This window comes from Pavona decussata, unplaced genomic scaffold (genome assembly GCF_977016875.1).
Source record: "Pavona decussata unplaced genomic scaffold, jaPavDecu1.1 SCAFFOLD_12, whole genome shotgun sequence".
NCBI lineage: Eukaryota > Metazoa > Cnidaria > Anthozoa > Scleractinia > Agariciidae > Pavona > Pavona decussata.
Genome location: NW_028145435.1, coordinates 1,458,898 through 1,483,151, shown reverse-complemented (window position 1 = coordinate 1,483,151; position 24,254 = coordinate 1,458,898). Strand labels below are relative to the sequence as shown.

The following is a 24,254-nucleotide window of genomic DNA, read 5'->3' as shown; positions in this document are numbered from 1 at the left end:
CAAAGTTGCAGTTGAAGATGATCTGATTCATAGGTCTGGTATTCAGAGTATCAGCAATACACCCCACCAAAAAACACAGTGTAGCCCCAAGGGGGCATAACCCCATTGTTCTATAAATCTCTCATGGGTCAGGTGAAAGGAATTCTTGTTTATTGTCTTCATTGGTATCTTTTCAGGCTTGGAGAGTAGGTAGGTTTTTTTTCCCTTGGAGAAGGATGGGCTAAGTAAAACTTTGCTATCAGTATAACTTATAATGCTTGAATTAATGAATAAGAATACATGAAACATATATTTGAACCGCCAGTGAAATATTAAATAGAAGAAAGACCCTCGCAGTTATTTAATACACAGGTAAAGCAGCTGCAAAAAGAAGGCCTGAAAAAAATTCAGGCTTGAACAAGATTCAAGCCCATGACTTCTGCCATGCTGGTAGAGTGCTCTCTACCAACTGAGTAAGCCAATCAAGCCAATTAGGAGATGGGCAGGATTACATGAATAATCAACAATGGACTAAACAAAACACTTTTGTTCAGATATGTAAAAGGCGTGGGTACTTTGGGGCATGAAATTTGGCTTCATTCACAACTCAACAACAATTCAAGATCAGGCATACACTTGGCCAGCAAGCTTTTTTCTATGCAAATTTTAATTAGCAGAAATTCTTTTTTTTTAAGGTAAAACACCGAACATTTTACAAGATTAAGAGCACAATGGGAAAAGTTGCATAAAAAATGCGACTACCACCATCATTAGAAAACATAATAGCCCATTTAGTACAATTGTGTGCCAAGTGACCTGGACGTTTGAGTGAAAGCAAGGCTGTGTTGACTGTTTTTCATACTTTTCATATTTCTTATGTTAACTAGTTTGTATTTCCATTGAAAAGTATCAAGGTCTGTATCGAAACAAAGTCAACTCCAACCTCGCTTCCATTCAATGCCCAGGTCACAAAGCACACAACGGCAAAATGGAGTATTAAAAAATACTTTTTGGTCTCAAAAACTCTTCAGGTGTTTTGAGAAATAGAACCTGGGAGTACTCCTCCTGGACCTGTTATGCAAAAGAATACAGCGATGGAGTCATGCTGGTGCAGCCAAGAGTCCTTGCATCCCAGTGCAACTCAAGGAGTTAAACTGAATATCACTCTAAACAACAACAGTGGCAACAGAGTACTTCTGTACACATGTCAACACCGCAGATTTTATTTCAAAAAAAGATTATTAGTATCTATAACAAAAAGCTGGATTTAATTGTTCATTTCAAATAATCTTATTTGGAGTCATAATGTTCTAGTTTTTACCAATAAAAATGTGATAGTAAGCTCTCCCTATCTTTCCTTACTAGCTTGATATAGTCCCATAGGTTTTTCTTCTTCCTAAATGAATCTATATACATGTATCCCTTTTCAAAAGTAATCAAATGAAGACAAAATTAAGAGAAGCGATGTTGAGTTCAGTTGGCACTTTGTACTCGACATTTCCACATTTTTGGCTCAGTTTTATTGAGAACATAAAAAGGGTCAAAGAGAGAACAGCCTTGGGGACATGGATATTCTAGAAACTGAAATAACAGTTAATTTATTAAGACAAATTTGTTACATTTGTTTTGTTCAAACCAACTACTCTAACAGCATTTGTTTGTTTGTACATAATTTTTACTTTTTTTGACTGGGGCCAGAAATTCTGTTTTGTCACACAAACTTGGTGTAGTGAGTATATTTGTTAGAGATAGCCTTCAGTTAATACCAGTATTAGGCTGGTATAAGATCTTTTCAAGTAATGTAACTCAAACTTGGTTTAAAAAACTTGGCAAGGAAAAGATGTCTTGTTCTTGAAAAAAATTCTCCCAAATAGATGTAGTACCATAAAGGAGAACTGCGAGGGGAATATTGAGGTTGATACTGGAGCATAAAGGGTTAAAAGCATATCCCACATCTCTTGACCCTTACTGAAATTCCACACTGGTCTGTCTTACATGTAAATAAAATATCTTGAACACTACTAGGAAGAAGTGTAAGCTCTATCCAGTCAGTCACCAGTGTGTCCATATGCCAAGGTAAAACATTCATTTCTATGTCCACTGGTTGTAATGTACAATAAATTCTCTCTAATCGTTTGTTGATTACACAGCGTGTGCATCTCTGAAAGCAAGAGCCACCACAGCCTTCTGATGTCCACTGTATTCACGAACAACCTCTCCCTGATCCAGATTCCATAAACGTGCCATGTTGTCAGATGATGCTGATGACATGAAAAGTGGTGAATAAAATAATGTAAGCTAAGCAATGATGGACTCAATCAAAAACATCTACACAAGTGGACAGTTTCATATTGAAATTTTCAATATGAAATGCAAATTGCTCCAGATTAGCTCTATTTTGGTGTACAGCTAGTTAACATTTAACCCTTTAACCCCTAAGGCAAAACGACATTTTCTCCAGATCCAAGTTTACAAACTCGATGTCTATGTATAATATACCATTTTAAAGCTACTCATGAGTGTATTTTATAACTGATATAATTATGAATGAGAAAAGTTATGGCTTTGAGATAAATGGCCTTAAAATGTATAAATTTAAAACTTCAAAAACATCCCAATCCTTGTGTATATTAGGTATATCCCTAAACTATAGCTTATTTTGCAGGTCTCAACATCTTCATTAATGTGAGAGATGTCTTAAGACCCACAACTTCTAGGGGAAAAAAGTTGAAAAGTTATGGAGGTGGTCAACCATATCACATATGGGAGGGGGTTAAGTTTTTATCCTTTTAATGAGTAGATCTTCACAAGACCATCTTGGTGTGAAAAATTCATAGAAATCTGTCAAATATTGACAGAGTTGTGGCCTTATGTGCCAAATGGCACTCTTAGGGATTAAAGGGTTAAGAATTATGTAACTAGTTTTGTGATTTATTTTTCGGACTGACTGTTCACACACCCCATTACAGACCTATAATAGTGGTGTTTGATATTATTGACATTAGAAGACTCACTCCCATACTGTCAAGTTGTTAAAAGACCTTTCCAAGTTACATGTAGTAACACATCATTGTCTTAAGTTTTTTCACACCTGTGATGAGATACTGTGAGTCTTCAGAGAATGCACAGTCCCACACCCATCTCTGATTGGCTTCTTTCAGAGTCTTTTTAAGTGAGAAGTCAGCTGTCTGCCATATGTTGACTGTAGTGTCAGCAGATGCTGTGGCTAAGAAGCTGCAAACAACAAGATTAATTTAAAATAAAACAGGAAACTGTTTTAAGCTGATCAGGAACACAGGACAGCAAGGAAAGAAAATCCAAGTCCACAACAGGAGAGGTCCCACCCATAACCTTCCACATGTTGGTCAGTTGCTCTACTGATGCACTGAGCTATAGGAGAGCCATGGAAAGTTACATTTCTGACCCAAAATTCTTGGGACACATTGCAAAACTTAACAGCACCAAAAAAAACAAAAAAAATTGACATGATAGCAGTTCTTTGAATACAAGGTTACTAGCCCTGGTCTTGTTATCACTGGTTGTAGGTTCACGAGAGTGGGAATTTACTTCCAAAGTTCCATCATGCAGTAAAGTGTACTTACCAGGAGTCTGGACTAAACAAGCACTTCAAGGCTGCTCTTTTATGTGCCCGAGGGATTTTTGTCCTGGGGTGCAGGACAGTTGGATCATCTTTGGTGCCTCCAGTTAAGCTCCATACATAGCAATTACCCTTCAGAAAACACAGCAATGGAAAACAAAAAGTTAACATATTAAGAAATTATACTTTAAAACAAAAGCCTGAGCATCTGGAAAATGCTACAATAGGCTCCTTTCGATATATTAAAATTCCGCTTAACAATGAGGTTAAGAGGGCACAAACAAAGGAAGAGTTTACACGTTGTTCAAATTGTGTCATATGAAGAAATGAACCCCACCGCCAGAAATATCACCTCAAAATTAGTTATTTTACCAAGTTTGGTTGTTTCATTGCATAGTAATCATGCTGTGACCTGTCAAAGGTCACCCAAATTCCATACAAATGTCTCTAATTTTGAGATGGCGTCCCCCCAAATCCATACAAAGTCCCTAATTTTTTCCAATTTTTTAAAGCCCTCTACATGGTTGCAATCTAACAACGGAACCTCAAACTTGGTAAACAGACTAATTTTAATGTGATCTTTCTTGTGACGACTCAGATTTCTGATTAATCCCATTCCCGGTCCCCATTTGAGCTCCAGACCAGGCAATTCACCTTTTTTCTCTCTTTCTTTCTTTCTTTTTTTTGAAATGATAATGCTTGTGTAAAGATCAATTAATTTTAAAAATTTCAATATTCTTCTTGCATGACCTTCATCTAACCTTCACACAATTTGTGGACACTGCACCAAACTTCAATGATTTGTTATTGTTTCTAAATACCTGATTATTGACGGCTGCCATGTAGGATGCCTCTCTGTCAATACTGATGGATAAGATGGAAGCATCTGACTCTGGAATCTAGACAACACACAAATACTCATACTGGCAGGCCTGTCTTAAGTCAAATTTCAGATTATTTTGTTTGTTTGCTTGTTTGTTTCTTTGCTCTAGGAATTGCTTCATTTTTGCTTGTGAGCTCAGTTTATTCCAAAACCATAGTGATGCTGGCCCTTCTTTCCCACATCTAGCAATGATTTCAGGAGAAATTTCAAGGATAAGAAATTGTTTGCCTGACAGCGCATAGGGCTTTGCTGCTCTACATTTCTGTTCACAAGGAAAGGAAAGGATGCTTTCTCACAAATGACAGCCAGATAATACAAGGCAAATATCTTCTTTTATTATTGTGCACCATGTACATGCATAAATTATAAGAAAATATATAAAAATAAAGATTCATTATTTGCATACATGTACGTTTACTCAGCATGAGGCAGTTTTACCCCCAGTCATCTCACAATACTAAATATTATTTCAAAATAGTTATCTTATTTCTTTTGTACAATTCATTGCCCTTTATACAACTTTAATTAATACCATAATTTAAACATTATCGCGGTTATTTCTGTTTATTATTAATGGTTTTCCATCTGGTATAGGAATGGCTTTCCAGTTTAATTGCTTCATAGCCATAGCATTTGAATACAGTGTAATCAGATCAAGTGTAGGTTTTTTTAAACCATCTTAAACGAGAATACTTTGAATGACATTTTAGCACAGTATTTATTATTAATAACTAAGTATTTTCATTCCAGAATCCTTAGAATCTCATACAAGTAATTCTTTTCCTTGGGGCAGAAAGAACAGAATTAACAAGTTTTCATTCCTTTTTCAGAACGGTAGTTTTTTTTTTTTTTGTCTTTTTTAATCATTATTCTTTTATATTCCTGTCATTTGAATCATTCACATCCAATCCTTTCTCATTCCAGAACAGACCAAAAAAACATGACCTAAGATCTTTAAAAACTTTCCTGTTAATAGTTTCTTTGCACCTTCAGTGAAAACCTCAATGATTCAGTATTCAATGAGGCAGTGAATTCACTTACCAGCTGTTCGTTGTGATCTGTCTTCAGGTCCCACATGTGAATTGCACCACTTTGATCACCAACAATAAGCTCACCCTGAAATATACCCAGGTTAAAAAAAAATCATTAAAAGCTAATTTCCACTCTCGTTGTAAAACAGCTGCTAAGTGGGACAGTGAGAGTGGAAATTAGCTTTTAATGAAAAATGGTAATAAAATTATGATAATACAAAATATTTTTATTACAGGTTGTACACCTTGCCACAAGAGCTCACTTCATTACCTTTTAGTTTAGTGCATTTCAGATCGTTTTTTGTTGTGACAGTTCTAGCTCACATTCACCAAGGTTTTTGCATGTGGCTTTGAATTCCTTCAGGAAACATTGCTCCAATGGTTTATTCACTGCTTTGTGCTTTCTTTGCAATAAAAACCTATCAATATGGGCAATATTTCCATTTTATCACACAACAAAAGCAACCCATAAAACATGGAGCAATGTTTCCGTCGACCAGTTAGCTCAGTTGGTAGAGTACCGGACTACCGTGCGGGCGGTCGTGGGTTCAAACCCCAGCCGGACCAACACTCGGGGTCTTTAAATAATGGAGGAGAAAGTGCTGCCTTTGTAATGACATCTGCAAATGGTTAGACTTTCTAGTCTTCTCGGATAAGGACGATAAACCGTAGGTCCCGTCTTACAACACTTGTTTCTAATAATAATCTGTGGGATGTTAAAGAACCCACGGCACTGTTCGAAAAGAGTGGGGTGTAGAGTTCCAGGTGCCATGGTCTATCTGACTAGAGCCATCATTGGTCTGGGTGGGTGGGGTGAGATCATGTATGGACTGAGGCGGCAGCCAGACAGAGGCGCCTTCTATATGGCAATGTCCGATCTCACCCTCTGGTTCCTCCGCAGTGAGTAACACTTGGTATGTATCTTTACCAGTGAAAAAACAAGAGAGAAAAAGAACAGCAACGTTTTCAAATTTCAACCAATTTCCTCTATCGCTAACTATAGTTGTCGCTAACTATAGTTTCCGAAGAAATTTAAGTCCACATGCAAAACCTAGGGGATAATGAACTAAAACAAGAAAAAAGCCATCTGAAATGCACTATAGGCCAGTTATGCAGTGAGACCTTCATTTTTACTACACTCATTTTATTCTCACCTGATTGGGGTGCAGGCAAACACAGTTCACAGGAGCATTAACTTGAAACACTCTTTGACACTGAAGGTTACGAGACCTGCAATGCAAGACAGTCACACTTAAAGATCTGCACTTGTAAGAAGGACTAGATCCATCTATTGAAAGCATTTTGAATAAATAATAGGTGATGCAAGATACAAGAAAGTCAGAAGGACAGTAATGCTGGTCATGAGTAAGACTTTGGGACAGGATAATTTACTACACGAGGAAATGTTGTCTTTGGCATGTTGTAGGCCTGGTCAGCATTCTTGGGGAAACGTTCCTCAAATTGTCACAAGGAATCCAACAAATCTGATCAATCTAGAAGATCAATAATGGGCTTCACTACTGTCGGGGGACTCATATATTTTTCTTTGAAGTCCGATTAGCTCAAGACAAGTTGAATACCGCAAACTTAATTACCCAAGAAAGAACAAACCTCAAATCCCATATTCTAGCCGAGCAGTCCTCTCCACCAGTGTACATCCATTTGCCATCCTCATGAAATCCCACAGCTGTCACATTTTTAGACACACCGTCATAATTCACAACCTGAATTAAAGTAATAGAAGTCTCCAATCTGATCATTTAGAGTTTCAATAAGAGAAACAAAAAGATTGGCAAAATTCCCTGCCTCATCAGGCTAATAATTTGAACAGTCTACCATTTTGAAACTCGTATCATTGTGAGTAGTACTAGTGCAGTACCTGTCGGGGGTAGTACAAGGAGCCAAGGGCCCCTTCCCTCTACTAGAGGGAAACAAATGCATACATGAACAGATTTGAAGTGTGTAGTTTCAGAAAATATTCCTACCCAGCCCATGCCATGGAAAGTCACTGGAAATTCTGAGGGGAGGGGTGGGGGTGTTCTCAAAAGCTGAATCGAATTCCAGAGGAGTGGGGTTTCAAAGTAAAAAAGCCTTCCTTGGGGGAATGGATATTTTCTGGAACAACGCATCGCTTATTTCAGCATGTTTCTTGATAGATGGCAAAACACTGAACTGTTAACTGTTTGACGGCTGGCTGTTGGTCATTTGTCAGCCCACTATCCTGACAAGTTTATTGTGGAGCTGCACGTTCTTCAATTTTACCAAACATTCTTCATTCTGTTGTTCATGCAGTACAGTAGTTGAATTTAATTTGTTTCCCAAGGTCAACATAGTTGAATGGTTTGATAATATTGTAATAGACGAAGGAATTATAGCTAGTGAGTCACAACAGAGAACCTGGCCGAGCTGCAATTATAGGTGCCAGACTGCACTCGTTTGCATTTCTTAGCTCGGCTGCTAACATTAGGAATGAACAGTTTCGACTTCCTATTGCTAAAAGTAACATTTTTCCCAGGCATGTGCTCTATGTGTCCTTATGAAGAACCCTGATCACAAATAGATACATGTATTAAACAAAATACAATTCCTATCCTACAGTATAATTTATTTTTTTATTTATTTATTAGCTTTGTCCAATAGACATCGCAAGAATGTAATGACATAACAGAAACTGAAACTGGGGACAGTAACAGTAAATACATGGACAGGGATACCGCAACAGCTAAGGCCAATTACTGCGGATCCGGGCTAAAACTTTAAGACGGACGAATTTACATCATGCAAAAAAACTTGAGAGATAATACTTAGTAACAGCATGTAACAACAATACGGTATGTTCAAGGCTAATAACTTACAGGACTGGGGTTGCTGGAGTTGATGTCATACATGCGGATGTGTTGATAACCTAAAACAGAGAATCAGTGCAGCTCATCACTAAATATGTGGAATCATTCCATAATTGTAATTCTATAAAAGATCAGGTCATATTCCACTTCCACTATGGTATTTCCTTCATATATCCCATCCTTAACATTTACTGCATAGGAGAATCTTTGGTGCTGTTACTGTTCCATTGTGCAGTAATCAGAAAATATCCATACTCTCCCCATGGAAGGTTTTCCTGTTTTGCACCCCCATCCCTCCAGGAAATTTTAGTTGAGCTTCATGCTTTGCTTCTATAAGACCCCCCTCCCACTAGGAATTCCCAATGACCTTCCATGGGGTGGTTATGGAATTTTCCTTGAACTGCACATCTTGCCTCACTATCATATATCAAACAACAAGCTATGAACAAATGGCCATGATCTTGGTAGTCAGTGCAAATACAATGTATTAGTGTGATATGTTGAATATTCTCAAACAAATTACCATGTTTCCAAAAGGCTCCTGGAAAACCATGCTTACATTTTTACAAAAATAACTACCATTACTTTATTTGTAGCTGGTTTGCTGTTTATGTTTTAGATATGCTAATAAGGCTATTATTTTGCCATTAATTTCTGATAGTAATGGCGGGTCTGTCATAAATATTTTTTAGAGACTGAAGAAAGACAAATTCATAGGAATTACAGCTGAAGTCCTTAGTTAATCCCTCCTGGGAAGTACCACTGCATGTACATGCACTTGCTACATGCACATGCACATGTACATTTTCAGAGAGCATGGATCACTACTTCTAATTTACATCTAATTACAATGAGAATACATGTATCACGGTTTTCGACACCATTTTGACGAGTAGGCAAACACGCTTGAAATAACAGTGTTTGTATGGAAATCCGATGTCAAATACTTTCAGTAAAACATCACTTCTGAAAAATTCATGAATTGGAAACTTTTGGCACTAGGAAAAGGATTTTGAGGACGGTGCCTACTATTGTTACTGCGCATACGTTCTGCGCATCGCGAGATACTCGGGTTTCCTATGGGTGGTGCCTACTAATACAGGAATATTTTTGCATGGTCTAAAACTATACGGAGAAAGCAGAACTTACCCAATGCTTTTGGTATCTCAAAAAAAATTGTGGTTAACCATGCATTTTTCAGAGATAATTAAGCTTCCATTTAGGAAAAAATCCCATACATTGCTTTATATTTTGGCATTTTTTAGAGATATTAATGCTTAATTATCTCTGAAAAATGCGTGGTTACCCCCAATTTTCTTTTTGGATTCCAATAGCCCTTGCTAAGATCTGTTTTTCCCGCAAAGTCATAAACCGCACAAAAATACTTCGGTATTAGTAGGCACTGTCCTTAAGAAAAAAAATGGAGGGATGTAGCTGTGCCAGAAAGCGTCCAGTCGTGTTTTGAACTTTCCACACATTTGTCTGTATAGCAAACCAGCTGTGAACTGCTACTAAAATTAGTTCGCGGGGAAAAAATACAGACAAATATATGGACAGTTCAAAACACGACTGGACGCTTTCTGGCACAGCTACATCCCTCCAATTTTTTTTTCTTAAAATCCTTTTCCTAGTGCCAAAAGTTTCCAATTCATGAATTTTTCAGAAGCGATGTTTTATGAAAATTATTTGACATCGGATTTCCATACACACTGTTATTTCAAGCGTGTTTGCCTACTCGTCAAAATGGCGTCGAAAACCGTGATAAGGCCTATTACCTGCAGCAGCTAACAACTGCCTATCCGGGGTGATCTGCATGGCATTGACTTGCTGAGACAGCAGTTAAAGAATGCAACTAGCAATCACATGCATATAAAAGGAACGTTATATAAACAACATTATTTTGGTACAATGTATTTCTAATATCACCTTGTTCTTGTGCATATAATCCTCACTTTAACAACAAGGATTTTAGTAGAGCTCTCCCCATTTGTTATGGCCAGTACTCACTTAGATATTTAGGGCCTCTACTGTGCTCTAAGTTAGCGTAAGGCTTACATAATTCACTGTCTCTGGGAATATTTTTTCAACCCAGTTTTAACTTTTACTCTCCTTTGCTCCAGCCTTGGTAATAAATCTAAGACAAGGGAAAGTAAAACTTAAACTGGTTTGAAAACTTGCAGACTCAAAACAAATTTTAAGTCCAACACATAAGCTCACAACATTTTAACTTGCTTTTTATAAAGGATACAGAATCTGGATGTTGCACTGTTCGGTGACATATTCCACTGTGAGCTTGCCAAAACTTGATGGCATGATCATACCCCGCTGTAGCCAAAATAACCGGTTCACTAGAACCATCTGTTTCAGTCATCTTGCGGTTATCATTTGCGCCTTTTAATGACGTTAATTGACGAAATTTCGTGAAAATACCGGTGGCCACTGATCAGAATACTGCTCGTTTTGAGCCTAACTTCAGCTAAGCTTACTTGATGTATTTTGCTGAAGATAGTTGTACCGCTGACTAAAGAGGGTCTGTCGCTTTCCCCAGGGGTCCAGTGTTAGGTCGATTAGCCAACTGGAATGACTGGAAATTTCTGTCATTAGAGTGTTAAATTACAATTTTTTAAACCATTAAGCTTACAAATATTTATTTAGTACTTAGTATCTTTTCTATAAGCAAGAAATATCCTGATGTTCCGAGGAAAAAAAATGGCACGCAACTACCCTACCCTACCCTGCCCAGTAAAAATTGTTCCTCTCTCCCTTGAACATTGTAGACAACTGGCTGCAGAAGAATGGGGATTCCTGGACTCACATCCTTCATCAACTCAAACGAAAACTTGTGGACAACAATTGATCTTCACGACACAAAACTTGTCATAGATGGATCTCGTTTATGCTACTATCTTTACGAAGAAAACAAATTAGATTGCCGATGTGGTGGAGAGTACGACGAGTTTTACCACGCCGTGGTTTCGTTTTTCGATGTTCTGAACTCCAAATGTGTGGAATGCTTTGTGGTTTTCGACGGTGCAAATGATTCGAGTGACAAAAAACTGGAAACACTTAAGAAGCGAGCGGAAAACAAGGTCAACAATGCTATTGACGTCTTGTCCGAGTCAGCTGGTAACACTCCTTATGGCCGGACGCCCTTTCTACTTCCGCTTTTGACCAAGTTTGTGTTTCTACAGGCGCTGAGGGATCGAGACATTAAGTTTGCGATCTGTGACAAGTAGGTAGTGATTACGTGGAAGATTATATGGATGAAAGCGTATGGCCCGAAATCCCAAACCCCATATCTAGGCTTTTTTATTGTTTTAATTTTTTTTATTTTTCAAATATGTTGGTTCTATGAGCGTTTTCACTAACGAATATTTCATTTTCCATACCGCTTTGATAGTCGGTCGGTCAGTAAGGCATACATGTAAGCTTAGCTAATGTAAGGGATTACACTTTTACCAACTCATTTCATGCCCACAATTAAGCCCATATTATAAGCCCCTAAGAAAACCTTCCCCCCCCCCCCCCCACACCCCCATTACTCTAGAGAGCGAAAATGGTAAAGGTAGAGAAATAAAGAGTTTGTGCTAAGTACAAAAGAAAGCACTAAGATAAATTGGAGGATTATTAGTGATAGCATTGGGGGGTTAATAGCGGAACACAGGGTAATGAATGTGATGCTCTCACATAATGATTTACACTAGTCAGGGACTAGAAGAGCAGAGGATTTCTTAAAATGAATCACTAAAGCCCTTTGACTTCACACTGGGATTTCTGTGCACAAACAGAAAATACTGAAAAATCTTGAAACACATCTGGGTGCTATCAATACAGTATTTACTGATCCTAGCAGTATGCAGAATGCGTTTCATACGTGGCCTAGCTTGCCAGACTCTCCAAGAAGCTTAATTAGTAGTTAGACCATCTGAATGGTTACAAACTAGTTATGGGTTTGAGAATGATGAATTATTCAATACGCGACACAGGCATACGTGGAAAAAAATCCAAACCTAACACCTTCCGATTACTAGTTCAGATGCTCTACCACTGAGCTACACTATGTGAGGACACTTGTGGGAGCTAAGGCCATTAAACTAGGTTCATGGCACAAACATCCTGCATACTGCTAGGATTGGATGTCATGTGTGACATATGTTCAATGATGGAATATTTTAAACCTGGTAAAATAAGTAAGAATGATGCGTTATTCAGTAAGTGACACAGGTATACTCGGAAAAAAATCAGATTGCTCCCTATCAGTCGAACCTTGGGTTTGATTCTCACTTAGGACATTTTTTTTTTTTACTTGTGTCATGGTTAGGACATGGTGCTTCTTTCTTAGCTGGCTTCAATCATGTTGCCAATCATATTGCTCAGGGCAACAGTTCATTTTTAAAATCAAAGGCTCCTGTGAGCCAACTCGTGAATGCAGATGACACATAGTAATTGCAATTTAGACGGCTACGGAAACTTCCTCAAAAGCTAAAAGAAATTATATCTTTGCCCGATTATGTAACGAAAAATGACCATTCTTGTACTATTAAAATGATTGTCAAATTATTCTGTACAGATTGAATAAGCCGATTATTCTGATGCGCCGATTAAAAAATATCACGTGTTTTTTTTATTCAAAGTTTATAGGAGCACGCCATGTGCAGCTACGTCATGCAAATTCGTGTGATAGTCCGCGGCTACTGGATTTCGCGATCGGGCTAGTGGATTCTAACCATCACTTGCCCGATGGGCAAGTGAAGTTTTTTTGGGAATTAAAATTACAAAATTACTGTAGGGCAAGCCGATCTCACAAAGGGAAATATGTTCAACAAAGTATCGCATTACGATTCATGCCCGACATAAATGCGTGAAATTTTTCCTTTGGAGTTCAGTCCACGCAATCCTCAAGTAAAAATGATGAACTATGACAAGCTCTTGCTAAATAAGAATTATTTATCGACCGCGTCCTTTTGCTTTCCCATAAATTACCAGTTGTAAATTTCGAAAATGAAACATTTTTTCCCTTTGAAACCTCTATGAAAGCTGACAAGATCTTAAAAGTGTTCATTTCACCAGAAATTTGCATAATTTTGTTTACGACGTCAATGATGCGTGACATGGCACGTTCCGCTTTCGCGTGAAAACTGACAAATTAAATTATTTTTTAATTAAATTATTTTTAAATTAAATTATTTTTAATTCTTGAAAGAAACCGCACTTCGTAGAAAAAAACGAAAAAATCCTATAACTTTGCTCAGATTCAACGAAAAATCCCCATTCTTACACTAAAATGATTGTCAAATTATTCTCTACAGAATGAATGAGAGAATTCTGACGCGTCGTGAAACAAATTTTCACGTTTTTTTTTTTTTTCACTAATTGAGTTTACGACCCCCGACTTTCTGAAAAACTGAAAAAACTTGAAACTTTGCTCAGATTGAACGAAAAATCGCCATTCTTGCACTAAATGATCGTCAAATTATTCTCTACATATTGAATAAGAATTTCCTGATGCGCCATGAACAACAAATGTTCGCGTGTTTTTTTCCACTAATTGAATTTAAAACTCATTCACTGCGCACGCCCGAAAGTTAACGACAAAACCGACTGATCGCCTGATCGACTGATCGACTGATCGACCAAGTCGAGAGTCAGCTATCGCTATAACTCGTTCATTGCGCATGCGCGCATTCACGAGTTAACAACTTATTGATGATGTGAGATGCAATCTTCTTTTATCTTCCCAACAGTGAAGCCGACGCAGAAATTGCCTCCCTGGCTGCAGCATGGAACTGCCCAGTCCTAAGCAGTGACAGTGACTTCTTCATATTTGACATCCAAGCAGGTTACATTCCACTGCCTTTTCTCCACTGGAACTTGGATCGATTAACAGGCCATATTTTCTATCGGTGTAAACTGGCATCACACCTTCGAATTTGTGCAGAATTGACTCCTCTGTTTGCTTCTTTGGCAGGCAACGATTATGTCAGTTCAGACACACTAGCAGTGTTTCACCAAGCAGTGAGTCCCATTCAGGTGGCAAGTCGTTTTAGGAAAAGAGAAGTGTTTGCAAGTATTGCTAACATGTTGTCTGAGCTACCCAGTTCATGTTCTCAAGAGGAGGCTCTCAAATCTGCTCTGCAAGTGATCCCATCAATGAAAAGCAGAGATGAACTGCAGCAAGCTGTTGAGCTTTCTCTTCAGGAATATAACATCAAAGAATCAAATTTGTTAGGCTATTTTGAAAGTGGCACCATTTGCAGCTCTTTGAGAACTCAGAATGGCCATGAGATTGAGCAATGGGTTTTGCATCGGTTTCGTGCAGGGCAGTTTTCCATCAAATGCATAAGCGGTTTAACAGGGGGAAAATACTTCCTTAATGTACAAGCTGAAAACTTTCTGGAAATATCAGCAAACCACTGTTCTCTGCAGCTTAGGCAGTTTGTTTTCAGTGTTCTAAACAATGTTGGAGAAGATGAAGGAAAGAGAAACAGAATGACAATCCATGAATGGGACAGAGAAGATATGACCATGAAACAGTCAAAAGTTGCACCCTGTGAAGAGGGTGTGGTCCCAAGTCGAAGTCTAATCCCACACCTTGATGCTGATGAAAGATTACATTTTTTGCTATTTGCGCTCGATGCTGACACAACTCACATCAGGTTGTTGCCAGAGAGGTTCAAGTTAATCACAGCATCCCTCCGTTATCTCATCAGTCATGCACAGCCATTAGTGAAAATGAATCACCTCGTAGCATTACTGTGTTGTTGTGTTAAGCCAACCTTGGAAGAAGATTTGACAGAAGAGAAGGGCAAAAGGATCCAAGGGAAACGTTCCTCTCAGCCTTTTGATCTTCAAGCAGCACACAGCTTTTGTCAGTGGCAGTGTGTTCTAAGAGATGCTATTCACCTTAACTATACTCTTTGTGAGCCTGTACTTACACCGTGTATTCACAAGACATTCAATGGACAAATGGCGCATAGTATGTATGAAGAACTGCATCAAGGTAAGGCTTATTACTCCACTACAAAACAGCAACTCTGTTTGTGTATCAACAAGTCTTTGATACCTGTCTGACATTATTTTACTCAGAGAGGGGTGGGTTGAGTAAAAATATTGAGATACCACATTATTATGGCATGATATAAAATAAATTAATAAATAAATGACTTTATGTGAAGTATTTAGCTCTGTAGTGCTAATTGGGGACACTATAAATCAGTGAAATACATAAACAGGCTGAATGTATATTAAAAATCCCAACTGGTGGGAGGTAAACCAGTTGACTATTTACAAAGCGTGGCCTTGGATTTGAAAATGGGGTTACTGTGAAACAAATCCAAGTGGTCAGAGCCGAGTTGAACTCAGGGCCTCCAGATTACAAGTCCAGCACTCTAACCACTGAACCATGCTGTCTCCATATTTTGTGGGTTGTAATATTGTATTGTGAATGTTGCTACTGTTTTGAATTCAAAAATTGCTAAAATAAGTTGCTGAGAAGAACATTTTCCCGCACAATTAATTCTTTCAAAATTTACCCCACCAGTGACTTTTCCAAATATGTAACTATTTAATACAAATTTAAAAAGTTTGCATTTGTGCACTGCACAACCACTTGGAAGTAATATTATCACCTAGATGAATTGCTTCTGGTTTAAATGCAGCAACTTTTCTAAATGAAGGGCTCGAGGCAAAACCAACCTATTAAGCACCTTTAGATCACTTTTATTTTTTTCAGCTCAGATTCGCTGAATTTTTTTTGCATGTAACCTTCAATTCCTTTCAGTTTGGGAAACATTGCCCCAGACATGAGTATTTTATCCACTTCTTTGGGCTTCTTTTGCGACAAAAAACCTATCATTATGAACAAGATGTCCATTTTTGTCACAGAACAAAGTGCGGATAAAGCATTAAGGCAACATTTGCTGAAGGAAGTTAGGGCCAAAGGCAAAAAATCTTGTGAATTTGAGCTAAAACAACAAAAAGTAATAAAAAAGCACTATTAATATGTCAGTTATGCTCTATGCTCTTCAAATGATACATACAAGGTATGAAAATGTTTCGATCCTTACTTACCATTACTCTCGTTTGCAGTAGTAACTGAATTGTCATACAGTAATACCTCGCATCAACTTAGAAATGTTGCGAAACACCTTAGACACAAACATATGACAGTATAGGGATTTTTTTTTCAGGTTGCACTCCTGAGGAACTGCTTTCACCGTCCAAGGACATTTTCCACAAACTTTACGTGGCAGTAACTTCTGATCTCCTGGATAAGATAGTGCAAGAAGGGAGCAATACACGGTCTGCCGTGAAAAGATTCTTCCTGGTGACGTTCGGAGTACTGGTGCTATTTCTGATTGGCATACTCACTGTATACCTTACCAGGGATTAATGTTGATTTTGTTTCCTTCAGTAGCAGAGAAATGCAAAATAACTCAACAACCTGAACTTGTAGTTGATGCTGTACAAATCATATTGTTCAACAGTCAATGTAGCTAAGCTGTGTAAATAGTTGGATATGCTCACAAAACTTCTTTCTTACCAATAAGAACAAAATTGATGGACTGTTTTGTTAGCCAAACAAGTCTTTAGAGTTCAACAAAGCCCAGCCATGACTTGGCTTATGTGCATTTTCCAGTTCTTGGCACTGGTTTTATGTTTTTGTTTTTGATTGACTTGTTGTGTTAATAACGTACGTTGTTGTGTTTGGATAAAATTGGCCAGGTTTATAAGTAGCAGTAGCTCTAGCCACCCGGCAGTGTAATTTCACTTATCCTTTATGATGTGATAATGCGACTCAAAGGAATTCTGCATTCATTGAAGAATGTATGTTTGTTTCCAAGCATAATAAAACAGATTATCACAGGCCATTGCCAAGTTGCTTTGAACCTCATTATGAAAGTGAAGCTTCACACATAGTTTTTGTGATAAAAATAATTATATTAGTTTTCTTTCATAGACAACTGAACAAAACTAATTTTCACATGAGAAGCTTTGCACTTAGCCTCACCTTCATAATGAGGTACAAAGTAACTCGGAAATGACCTACTTCCACTTCCAGAAAAGAGGAGACTGGTTCGAGTGACAGATTATGGGATTGTTTGGCTTGACAGATGGAAATTGCACTGATGAATAAGTTCATTTCTTATCATTCAGTTGTACAGGAAATACTCTTTTTATGAGAATGATGCATTATTCAGTAAGTGACACAGGCATCCTCCGAAAAAAACTGACTGAGTTTACCATGATAAAATCACCAGGGAAAGATTTGTGCACAGCTCCACACATTAATTAGAAATTATACATGCACACAGCTTCTAGTCACAAAATGTCCCGGGGGGGGGGGGGGGGGTACTCCCCTATATAAGGTATATAGGTATGTGCCGCCCCAAAGGGTATGGTTTTTGAGCCGTTTTGGTCTGAAAACGGGTATAGATTTTGACAATTATGGTCTGAAATCGGGTCGGGTTTTTGGGGCGGGGAACATTTACGAAAGCTTACGAATGTATTTTTCTTCTCAGTACGTAACTGGAACGACTAACTGATAGCGAGAAAAAGAAATAGATAAACTATGTCATTCCAGCTTACTTTTACTCCTTGCGTCAACTTTTGTTCGGCACTGATGCATAATTATCAGGTCTGAAAATGGGTATGAATTTTAGAGGTCAGGTCTGAAAACGGGTGTGGAAAATGGCATGTTTAGGTCTGAAATAGGGTCGGGATTTGAAGACCCGGGCGGCACACTCCCACCAAGAATTCCAAGGAGTACCCCCCCCCCCCCTCCCCCGGGCAAAATGTATACCAGTGACACTGCCAGTGACATAATGTATGGTGGTGTGCCAAAATCTTGCCACCCCTGGGAGGGAGTACACCCCTTTATAAGCTATTTAGGTATGTACCGCACCAATGGCGAAGGTTTTAGATTTTAACCATTTTGGTCTGAAAGCCTGAAAATGGTTATGGATTCTAGGAACCAGGTCTGAAAAGGTATGAATTTGAGAAGCCAGGTCTGAAAAAAAGGACTGGAAATTACATGTTTTAGTCAAGAATAGGCCCAGGGCTGCACACCCAACCAAAAAATTCCCAGCCGTTTTTAGTGTCGTCACGCAACGCTCCCGTGGGGAGGAGCGTTGCGTGACGACACTAAAAACGGCTGCGAGGGAGACTACGCTGTTACCAGTATACCACGAAATAAATCCTTCAATAACTAGCCGTAAGATACTTTGCTAAATGCACTGTTAATACTAGATATTCTTTACACATACAACGTTTAAACTTGCATTTTATAAAGGATACAGGATGTTTACATATTTCACTGTTTGATGGCACAATCATACCGCCATCGCCAAAATAAGGCCGCAAGTGACTTCGGGCCGTGGGGATCGCCGTATTTCTTCATGTTTTCCTGTTGTTTTGGGGCGAATTTATATCACCTCCGTAAAACGAAGCCGGCGGAAACTTGGCGGAAACCAAAGAAAACCTTCAGTTACGCTTACTTGATAGACTTTGTTAAGTTAGGTATACCGCTGATTAGAGATTACGGGCTATCTTATTTTTTTCCTAGGGTAGGGACGGTGAAGATCAGAGCACTCGTAAACTGGTGTTTATTTCCCACTTTTTGTAAAACAAATCCGAAACCTTCGATTGAAACAAGCTATAAAACTGTAGTTAGTGATTATTACTTTTTCTGCTACCTCAAAAGATAAGCATTGTGCACCAAACTTACTCAACCTGACCCACCCCTACCCTGGAAAATTTGTCGTTAATTGACCGTCGAACGCCTTTCAGATTTGGTCATTGAGGCACGATCAGCGCCATTATATACTTTATTATAGTTGGGAATGGGGATTCCGGGACTCACCAGTTTTGTAAACTCAATCGAAAATCTTTGGACAACAATCGTTCTTCAAGACACAAAAATTGTCATAGATGGATCGTGTTTGTGCTATTATCTCTACGTAAACAGTGGTCTGGACTGCCAATGTGGCGGCCAATACGATGAGTTTTACGAGGCTGTGGTTTCGTTTTTCGACGCTCTTAATTCTTGCCGCGTGGAATGCGTTGTAGTATTCGATGGTGCGAATGATCCAAGCGACAAAAAGCTGGACACACTCAAACAGCGAGTGCTACAGAACATCAAAACTGCGAATGACTTGACCAAATCAGCTGACAGTAGGCTCTTTCTACTTCCGCTTTTGGCCAAGTTTGTGTTTCAACAGGCGCTCAGGGATCGAGGCATTAAATTTGGAATCTGTGATAGGTAAGAAATGATGATCGTATGCGCTGAATTTGCCGCATATGCTTTAGAATTTTACGTGTTGGCTGTAGTCCAAAATATATGATTTTTTCATGCCCAATCGTAAAGAAAATGACAGGCCGAATCTATACCCCATTTCGGACCCAAAAGCTATGTCGTCTTTCAGACCAACAGTTCACAAACCCTCCCCTTCAAAGCTACCTTACTTCCCCAGGGCGAAAGGATGATGAGAGGTTTTGACCCCTGTCGAAGTCAACCCGTTCGAGTTCGCCCCCCAAATTTCAAGTTCGCCCATCACATTTCGAGTTCGCTCCCCCCTTACCCCCCCCCCCCCCTCCCCACACACACACACACATTTCGAGATAAACTATGGTGTATGTATTTTTGTAAATCTTTATTTAAACACGGAAAATCATTAGTTAATTAAGCTTAAGTTAAAAACTAAAACTAATTACAACTGCTTTACAAGATTGCTGTGTGGGAATCCGATATATCTGCTACCTTCTTGATATTTAGCTTGAAATGCTCAACGGATGAAGCATTTTTTAAGCTTTTGGGGAAGTTATTCCATAACATGGACCCGCTGTAAGAAAAGGTTCGTTTCAAATAATTGGTGTTTGGCTTGGACAGGGACAGCCTTCCCTCAGAGTTTCTTAAGTTGTAAGCAGAGTGACGCTGAGAAAAAAGACTTTGTAGATATTTTGGACCAAGGTCATTTATGGTTTTATACATCATTAAGGCTTTTTGTTTCTTTCGCCGAAGAGATAGCCTTCCCCAGTCTAGGGTGTAGAGAAGGTGGTTTGAGTTCGTATCAAAAGGTAATTTAGTAATAACTCTGGCTGCACGATTCTGTAACTTTTGGAGCTTATCACTCAAGTAACCACTCAAACAGTCCCAAAAGGGGCTGCAGTAATCAAAATGAGGCATAATTAAAGCGTTATAAATTTGGGTTGCAGTTTCTTTGGGTATAAAGGGCCGCACACGTTTCAGGGCGCTCATAGCTGAAGAGACTTTCTTGCAAATCTCTTCAACCTGTTTACTCCAAGAGGGTTGGGCATCTATGGTAAGACCCAAGGATTTGGTCTTATCGACTCTTTTGATAATTTGGTCATCAATTCTGTTTTCTATATCGTCACAATGGGCAGATAGTCTTTGTCTTGATCCAATTATCATTAGTTCTGTTTTAGCAACACTTAGACTGAGCTTGTTAGCTTTCAGCCAACAACTAAGGTTATTTAATTCAGGGTTAGAGCTAGCTTAAGCTCTGTTAACGTCTTAGCAGTGTCGCGCGTGAGAGGAAATGAATCGCTGATGCCCTGCAATCCGGGGGTTCTGTGCTCAAACAGAAAATATCAAAGGTTATCTAACCTTGGTCATTTGAACTTAATGTTGTTTTCTTGCTTCTTCCCAACAGTGAAGCTGACACAGAAATCGCCTCCCTGGCTGCAGCATGGAACTGCCCAGTCCTAAGCAGTGACAGTGACTTCTTCATATTTGACATCAAAGCAGGTTACATTCCACTGTCTTTCCTCTACTGGAATTCTGATCGCCTAACAGCCAGTGTTTTCTATCGCAAAAAGCTAGCATCACACTTTCGTATTCGTGCAGATTTGATTCCTTTGTTAGCTTCTTTGGCGGGGAATGATTATGTCAGTTCGGACGCACTGGCAGCTTTTAACCAAGCACTTTGTCGCGTCCAGACTGCGAGTCGTTTTAGCAGAAGAGAAGCAAGGTTTGCAAGTATTGCTAACATGTTGTCTGAACTTCCCAGCTTATGCACACAAGAAGAGGCGCTCAAGTCCGCGTTGGAACTGATCTCATCGCCGCAAAGCAGAGATGAACTGAAAAAGGCTGTTGATCTTTCTCTTCAGGAATATAACAACAAAGAATCGAATTTATTGGTCTATTTTGAAAGGGGTGCTATCTGCAGCTCCCTCAGGACTCAAAATGGCCACGAGATTAAGCAATGGGTGTTGCGACGGTTTCGCGCGGGACAATTTTCCACCAAATGCATAACTAGTTTGACAACGGGAAAATGCTTTCTCAGAATCCAGGTTGAAAACTGTCGGGAAATGTCAGCGAACCGCAGTTCCCTGTGGCTGAGACAGTTTCTTTACGGTATTTTAAATGATCCTGGAGAAAAGGAAGTTAAGGAAAACATAACGACATTCCATGAATGGGACAGGGACGGTATGACGGTGAAACAGACAAAGGTTGCACCCTATGTAGAGGGTGTTGTACCTAGTTTAAGTCTTATTCCTTACCTTGATGCTGATGAAAGGTTAAAGTTTTTGTTATTTGCGCTCGATGCTGACACTCCTCACATCAGGCTGTTACAGGAGAAGTTCAAATTAATCGCAGCATCCCTTCGTTATCTCATCAGTCATGCACAGCCAGCAGTGAAAATGAATCACCTCGTAGCGTTACTGTGTTGTTGTGTTAAGTCAATATTGGAAGAAGATTTGACAGAAGAGAAGGGCAAAAGGATCCAAAGGAAACATTTCTCTCAACCGTTTGATCTTCAAGCAGCGCACAGCTTTTGTCAGTGGCAGTGTGTTCTAAGGGATGCTATTCACCTAAACTTTACGCTACTTCAGCCTGTAGCTACACCGTGTGTACACAAGACGTTCAATGGACAAATGGCGCATACTCTACATGAAGAACTGCGTCAAGGTAAGTCTTGTTTCTTTAGTAACTGCATTCTTGTGGAATCTATACTCGGGAGGGGGGGGGGCAATTTGGGTAGAAATACTGTTACTACAAGCTCGCTATTGAGTAATAATGAGTGTAGAGACTCGAGGGCAAAACCAGTTTTCATGATGTACCATTGCACAGTTGTCACTCTGAAGTAAACACCTAATACAGACATGAAGACGAAAAGTAAGATAAACTACGAAAAAGTTCATAAAGGCGGAAAACGACACTTACCAACGCTACGACCGCGAGCCGGGAAACGAAAACTTTGAAGGTAACAAGACGAAGTGAATACGAATGTAGGATGAACCGAATTTACATATGGCGCGAAATAAAAGCGTGCAGAATGTATATAACAGAAAAAGGTGCGACGCGACAGACAAAATAACAATACTGAAAAATTAAGAGAATGAAATCACCTTAACAATGAATCTAGCACATGGGTAATAATAATAATAATAATAATAATAATAATAATAATAATAATAATAATAATAATAATAATAATAATAATAATAATAATAACTGTTTATTCACAGTTTTAAGTAATATGTCAAAAACGAGGGCGAGTGCTTTATCACGGGTTCCAAATACCGAGAAACAGATGAAAGCACGAGGCCGCAGGCCGAGTGCTTTCATCTGTTTCGAGGTATTTGGAACCCGTGATAAAGCACGAAGCCCGAGTTTTTGACATGTCTTCTCAAATGAAACAATAAGAAATTAATCTCATTAAAATGCAAATGTTTGATCTCAGATGAAAAACATGTTTCATCTCAGATGAAAACCTGGTGGTGTTTCATCTGGTGTTTCATTGGGGTATCAAGATTCATCCACCTGACCGAAATGGAGGTCATTTATTGGCTTTTGACTGCATGAATTATTAATGAGTTTGAGAAGTAAAGTTAAAGTTGGTATCTGCTTTAAGTGATGCAGTCATTTTACAGTTACTGAATTGTCCCTGAGACAAAGCACCTCTCTGAAAAGGTCAAAGGGTTTTGATCCCAACGGTGCCTGTCTTGGGAGAGTTGTCTATAGTTGCAGCCGATTCTGTTAGTTTTTGCTGAGGAAGGAAATTGCAGAACCAAGAAAAAATCCTTAGAGCAAGGCGAAACGAGAACTAACTTTACCACTTATGATGCCGAATGCAAGAACATCGAATTCGCAGCTGCTCGTCTCACCACTGCGTCAATCCGTGAGAAGAAGCATATAATTTCTTTTAATTTCTTACATTTGTACTACTTCTTTTTTAGGTCGCGCTCCTGAGGAACTGCTCCCATCTTTCAAGCAATTTCGCGTGTATTACAAACTTTACATGGCAGTGACAAATGATCTGTTAGATAAGATGGTGCCACAAGAAAACAAAGGAGGAAAGGAAACTGATAGAAAGACGAAACGCTCTCCTGTCAAGAATAATCTTAAATTCGGGGAAGAAATGTTAGAAAATCGTTTTGCATTTCTGTGCGACATAGGAGAGCAAGAGTGAGGATGAGACCGAATCATTCTGTCGGAGTGCCATTTCTGTTAATACGTTAAGTCCCGAACCGAAAAAAATAATTACCTGCCTTTCGATGACATTGTCCTTCAACAGAGATAGAAGTTTTAAAGCAAAAAAAAAAAAAAACGGAAAAGTGATTTTCGAGACATGCAACGTACGCAGAACAGATCATGCTATGTCCTTTTGGTTAATTCCAAACGATTTGCATTCATCCTGTAATCTCATGTTAGATGTTGTAAAAAGTGATATCTTTCTCAGCAATCTATTTGGAAACAAAAACGAAAGAAGCGGCCTGCTCTTTACATTTGGGATTTACATTCCACCAAAAATCCCAGTTAGAACTTTTTCGTAGTGTCTAATGAGTGAAAGTTTACTCAGTTCCAAAACCGTGGTACAAAAATGTGCTTGCATTTTCACAAGGGTCAAATGAAATAATTTCTTCATGTACAGCTAAAAGATTTCTTGACCAAA

The 24,254-nt window shown here is 38.8% G+C and overlaps 3 protein-coding genes and 1 long non-coding RNA gene across 4 annotated transcripts; 2 read left to right on the top strand and 2 right to left on the bottom strand.

The window, feature by feature from the left end:
• Positions 1-1,182: 1,182 nt before the first annotated feature.
• LOC146487993 (target of rapamycin complex subunit lst8-like) lies at positions 1,183-10,733 on the bottom strand. Its single transcript, XM_085125639.1, has 10 exons — positions 10,586-10,733; positions 10,113-10,164; positions 8,347-8,396; positions 7,103-7,215; positions 6,646-6,721; positions 5,502-5,576; positions 4,399-4,476; positions 3,582-3,709; positions 3,071-3,213; positions 1,183-2,240 (listed from the first exon to the last, which is right to left on the bottom strand). The coding sequence occupies exons 1-10, from the start codon at positions 10,706-10,708 to the stop codon at positions 2,122-2,124; spliced, it is 957 nt and encodes a 318-aa protein (XP_084981765.1). The 5' UTR covers positions 10,709-10,733; the 3' UTR covers positions 1,183-2,121.
• Positions 10,734-11,096: 363 nt separating this feature from the next.
• LOC146487991 (single-strand DNA endonuclease ASTE1-like) lies at positions 11,097-17,544 on the top strand. Its single transcript, XM_085125433.1, has 3 exons — positions 11,097-11,569; positions 14,082-15,337; positions 16,527-17,544. The coding sequence occupies exons 1-3, from the start codon at positions 11,133-11,135 to the stop codon at positions 16,727-16,729; spliced, it is 1,896 nt and encodes a 631-aa protein (XP_084981559.1). The 5' UTR covers positions 11,097-11,132; the 3' UTR covers positions 16,730-17,544.
• On the bottom strand, positions 11,324-14,143 carry LOC146487992 (uncharacterized). Its single transcript, XR_014867730.1, has 2 exons — positions 14,038-14,143; positions 11,324-12,742 (listed from the first exon to the last, which is right to left on the bottom strand). It is a non-coding gene; the product is annotated as an uncharacterized LOC146487992 (long non-coding RNA).
• Positions 17,545-19,069: 1,525 nt separating the features above from the next.
• On the top strand, positions 19,070-23,829 carry LOC146487990 (single-strand DNA endonuclease ASTE1-like). Its single transcript, XM_085125423.1, has 3 exons — positions 19,070-19,597; positions 21,009-22,267; positions 23,539-23,829. Exons 1-3 carry the CDS (start codon positions 19,179-19,181, stop codon positions 23,769-23,771), a joined length of 1,911 nt encoding a protein of 636 aa, XP_084981549.1. The 5' UTR covers positions 19,070-19,178; the 3' UTR covers positions 23,772-23,829.
• The last annotated feature ends 425 nt before the right edge of the window (positions 23,830-24,254 follow it).

Excerpts from the sequence above, each read along its gene's own strand:
- LOC146487993 (XM_085125639.1), bottom strand. The coding sequence starts at position 10,708 with ATGACTGAAACAGATGGTTCTAGTGAACCGGTTATTTTGGCTACAGCG. Across the intron at positions 8,397-10,112 it reads GCAGTTGTTAGCTGCTGCAG|GTTATCAACACATCCGCATG; the intron begins GTAATAGGCCTT and ends TCTCTGTTTTAG. Across the intron at positions 3,710-4,398 it reads TGGCAGCCGTCAATAATCAG|GGTAATTGCTATGTATGGAG; the intron begins GTATTTAGAAAC and ends TGTTTTCTGAAG.
- LOC146487991 (XM_085125433.1), top strand. The coding sequence starts at position 11,133 with ATGGGGATTCCTGGACTCACATCCTTCATCAACTCAAACGAAAACTTG. Across the intron at positions 11,570-14,081 it reads AAGTTTGCGATCTGTGACAA|TGAAGCCGACGCAGAAATTG; the intron begins GTAGGTAGTGAT and ends TCTTCCCAACAG. Across the intron at positions 15,338-16,526 it reads GTATGAAGAACTGCATCAAG|GTTGCACTCCTGAGGAACTG; the intron begins GTAAGGCTTATT and ends TTTTTTTTTCAG.
- LOC146487990 (XM_085125423.1), top strand. The coding sequence starts at position 19,179 with ATGGGGATTCCGGGACTCACCAGTTTTGTAAACTCAATCGAAAATCTT. Across the intron at positions 19,598-21,008 it reads AAATTTGGAATCTGTGATAG|TGAAGCTGACACAGAAATCG; the intron begins GTAAGAAATGAT and ends TCTTCCCAACAG. Across the intron at positions 22,268-23,538 it reads ACATGAAGAACTGCGTCAAG|GTCGCGCTCCTGAGGAACTG; the intron begins GTAAGTCTTGTT and ends CTTCTTTTTTAG.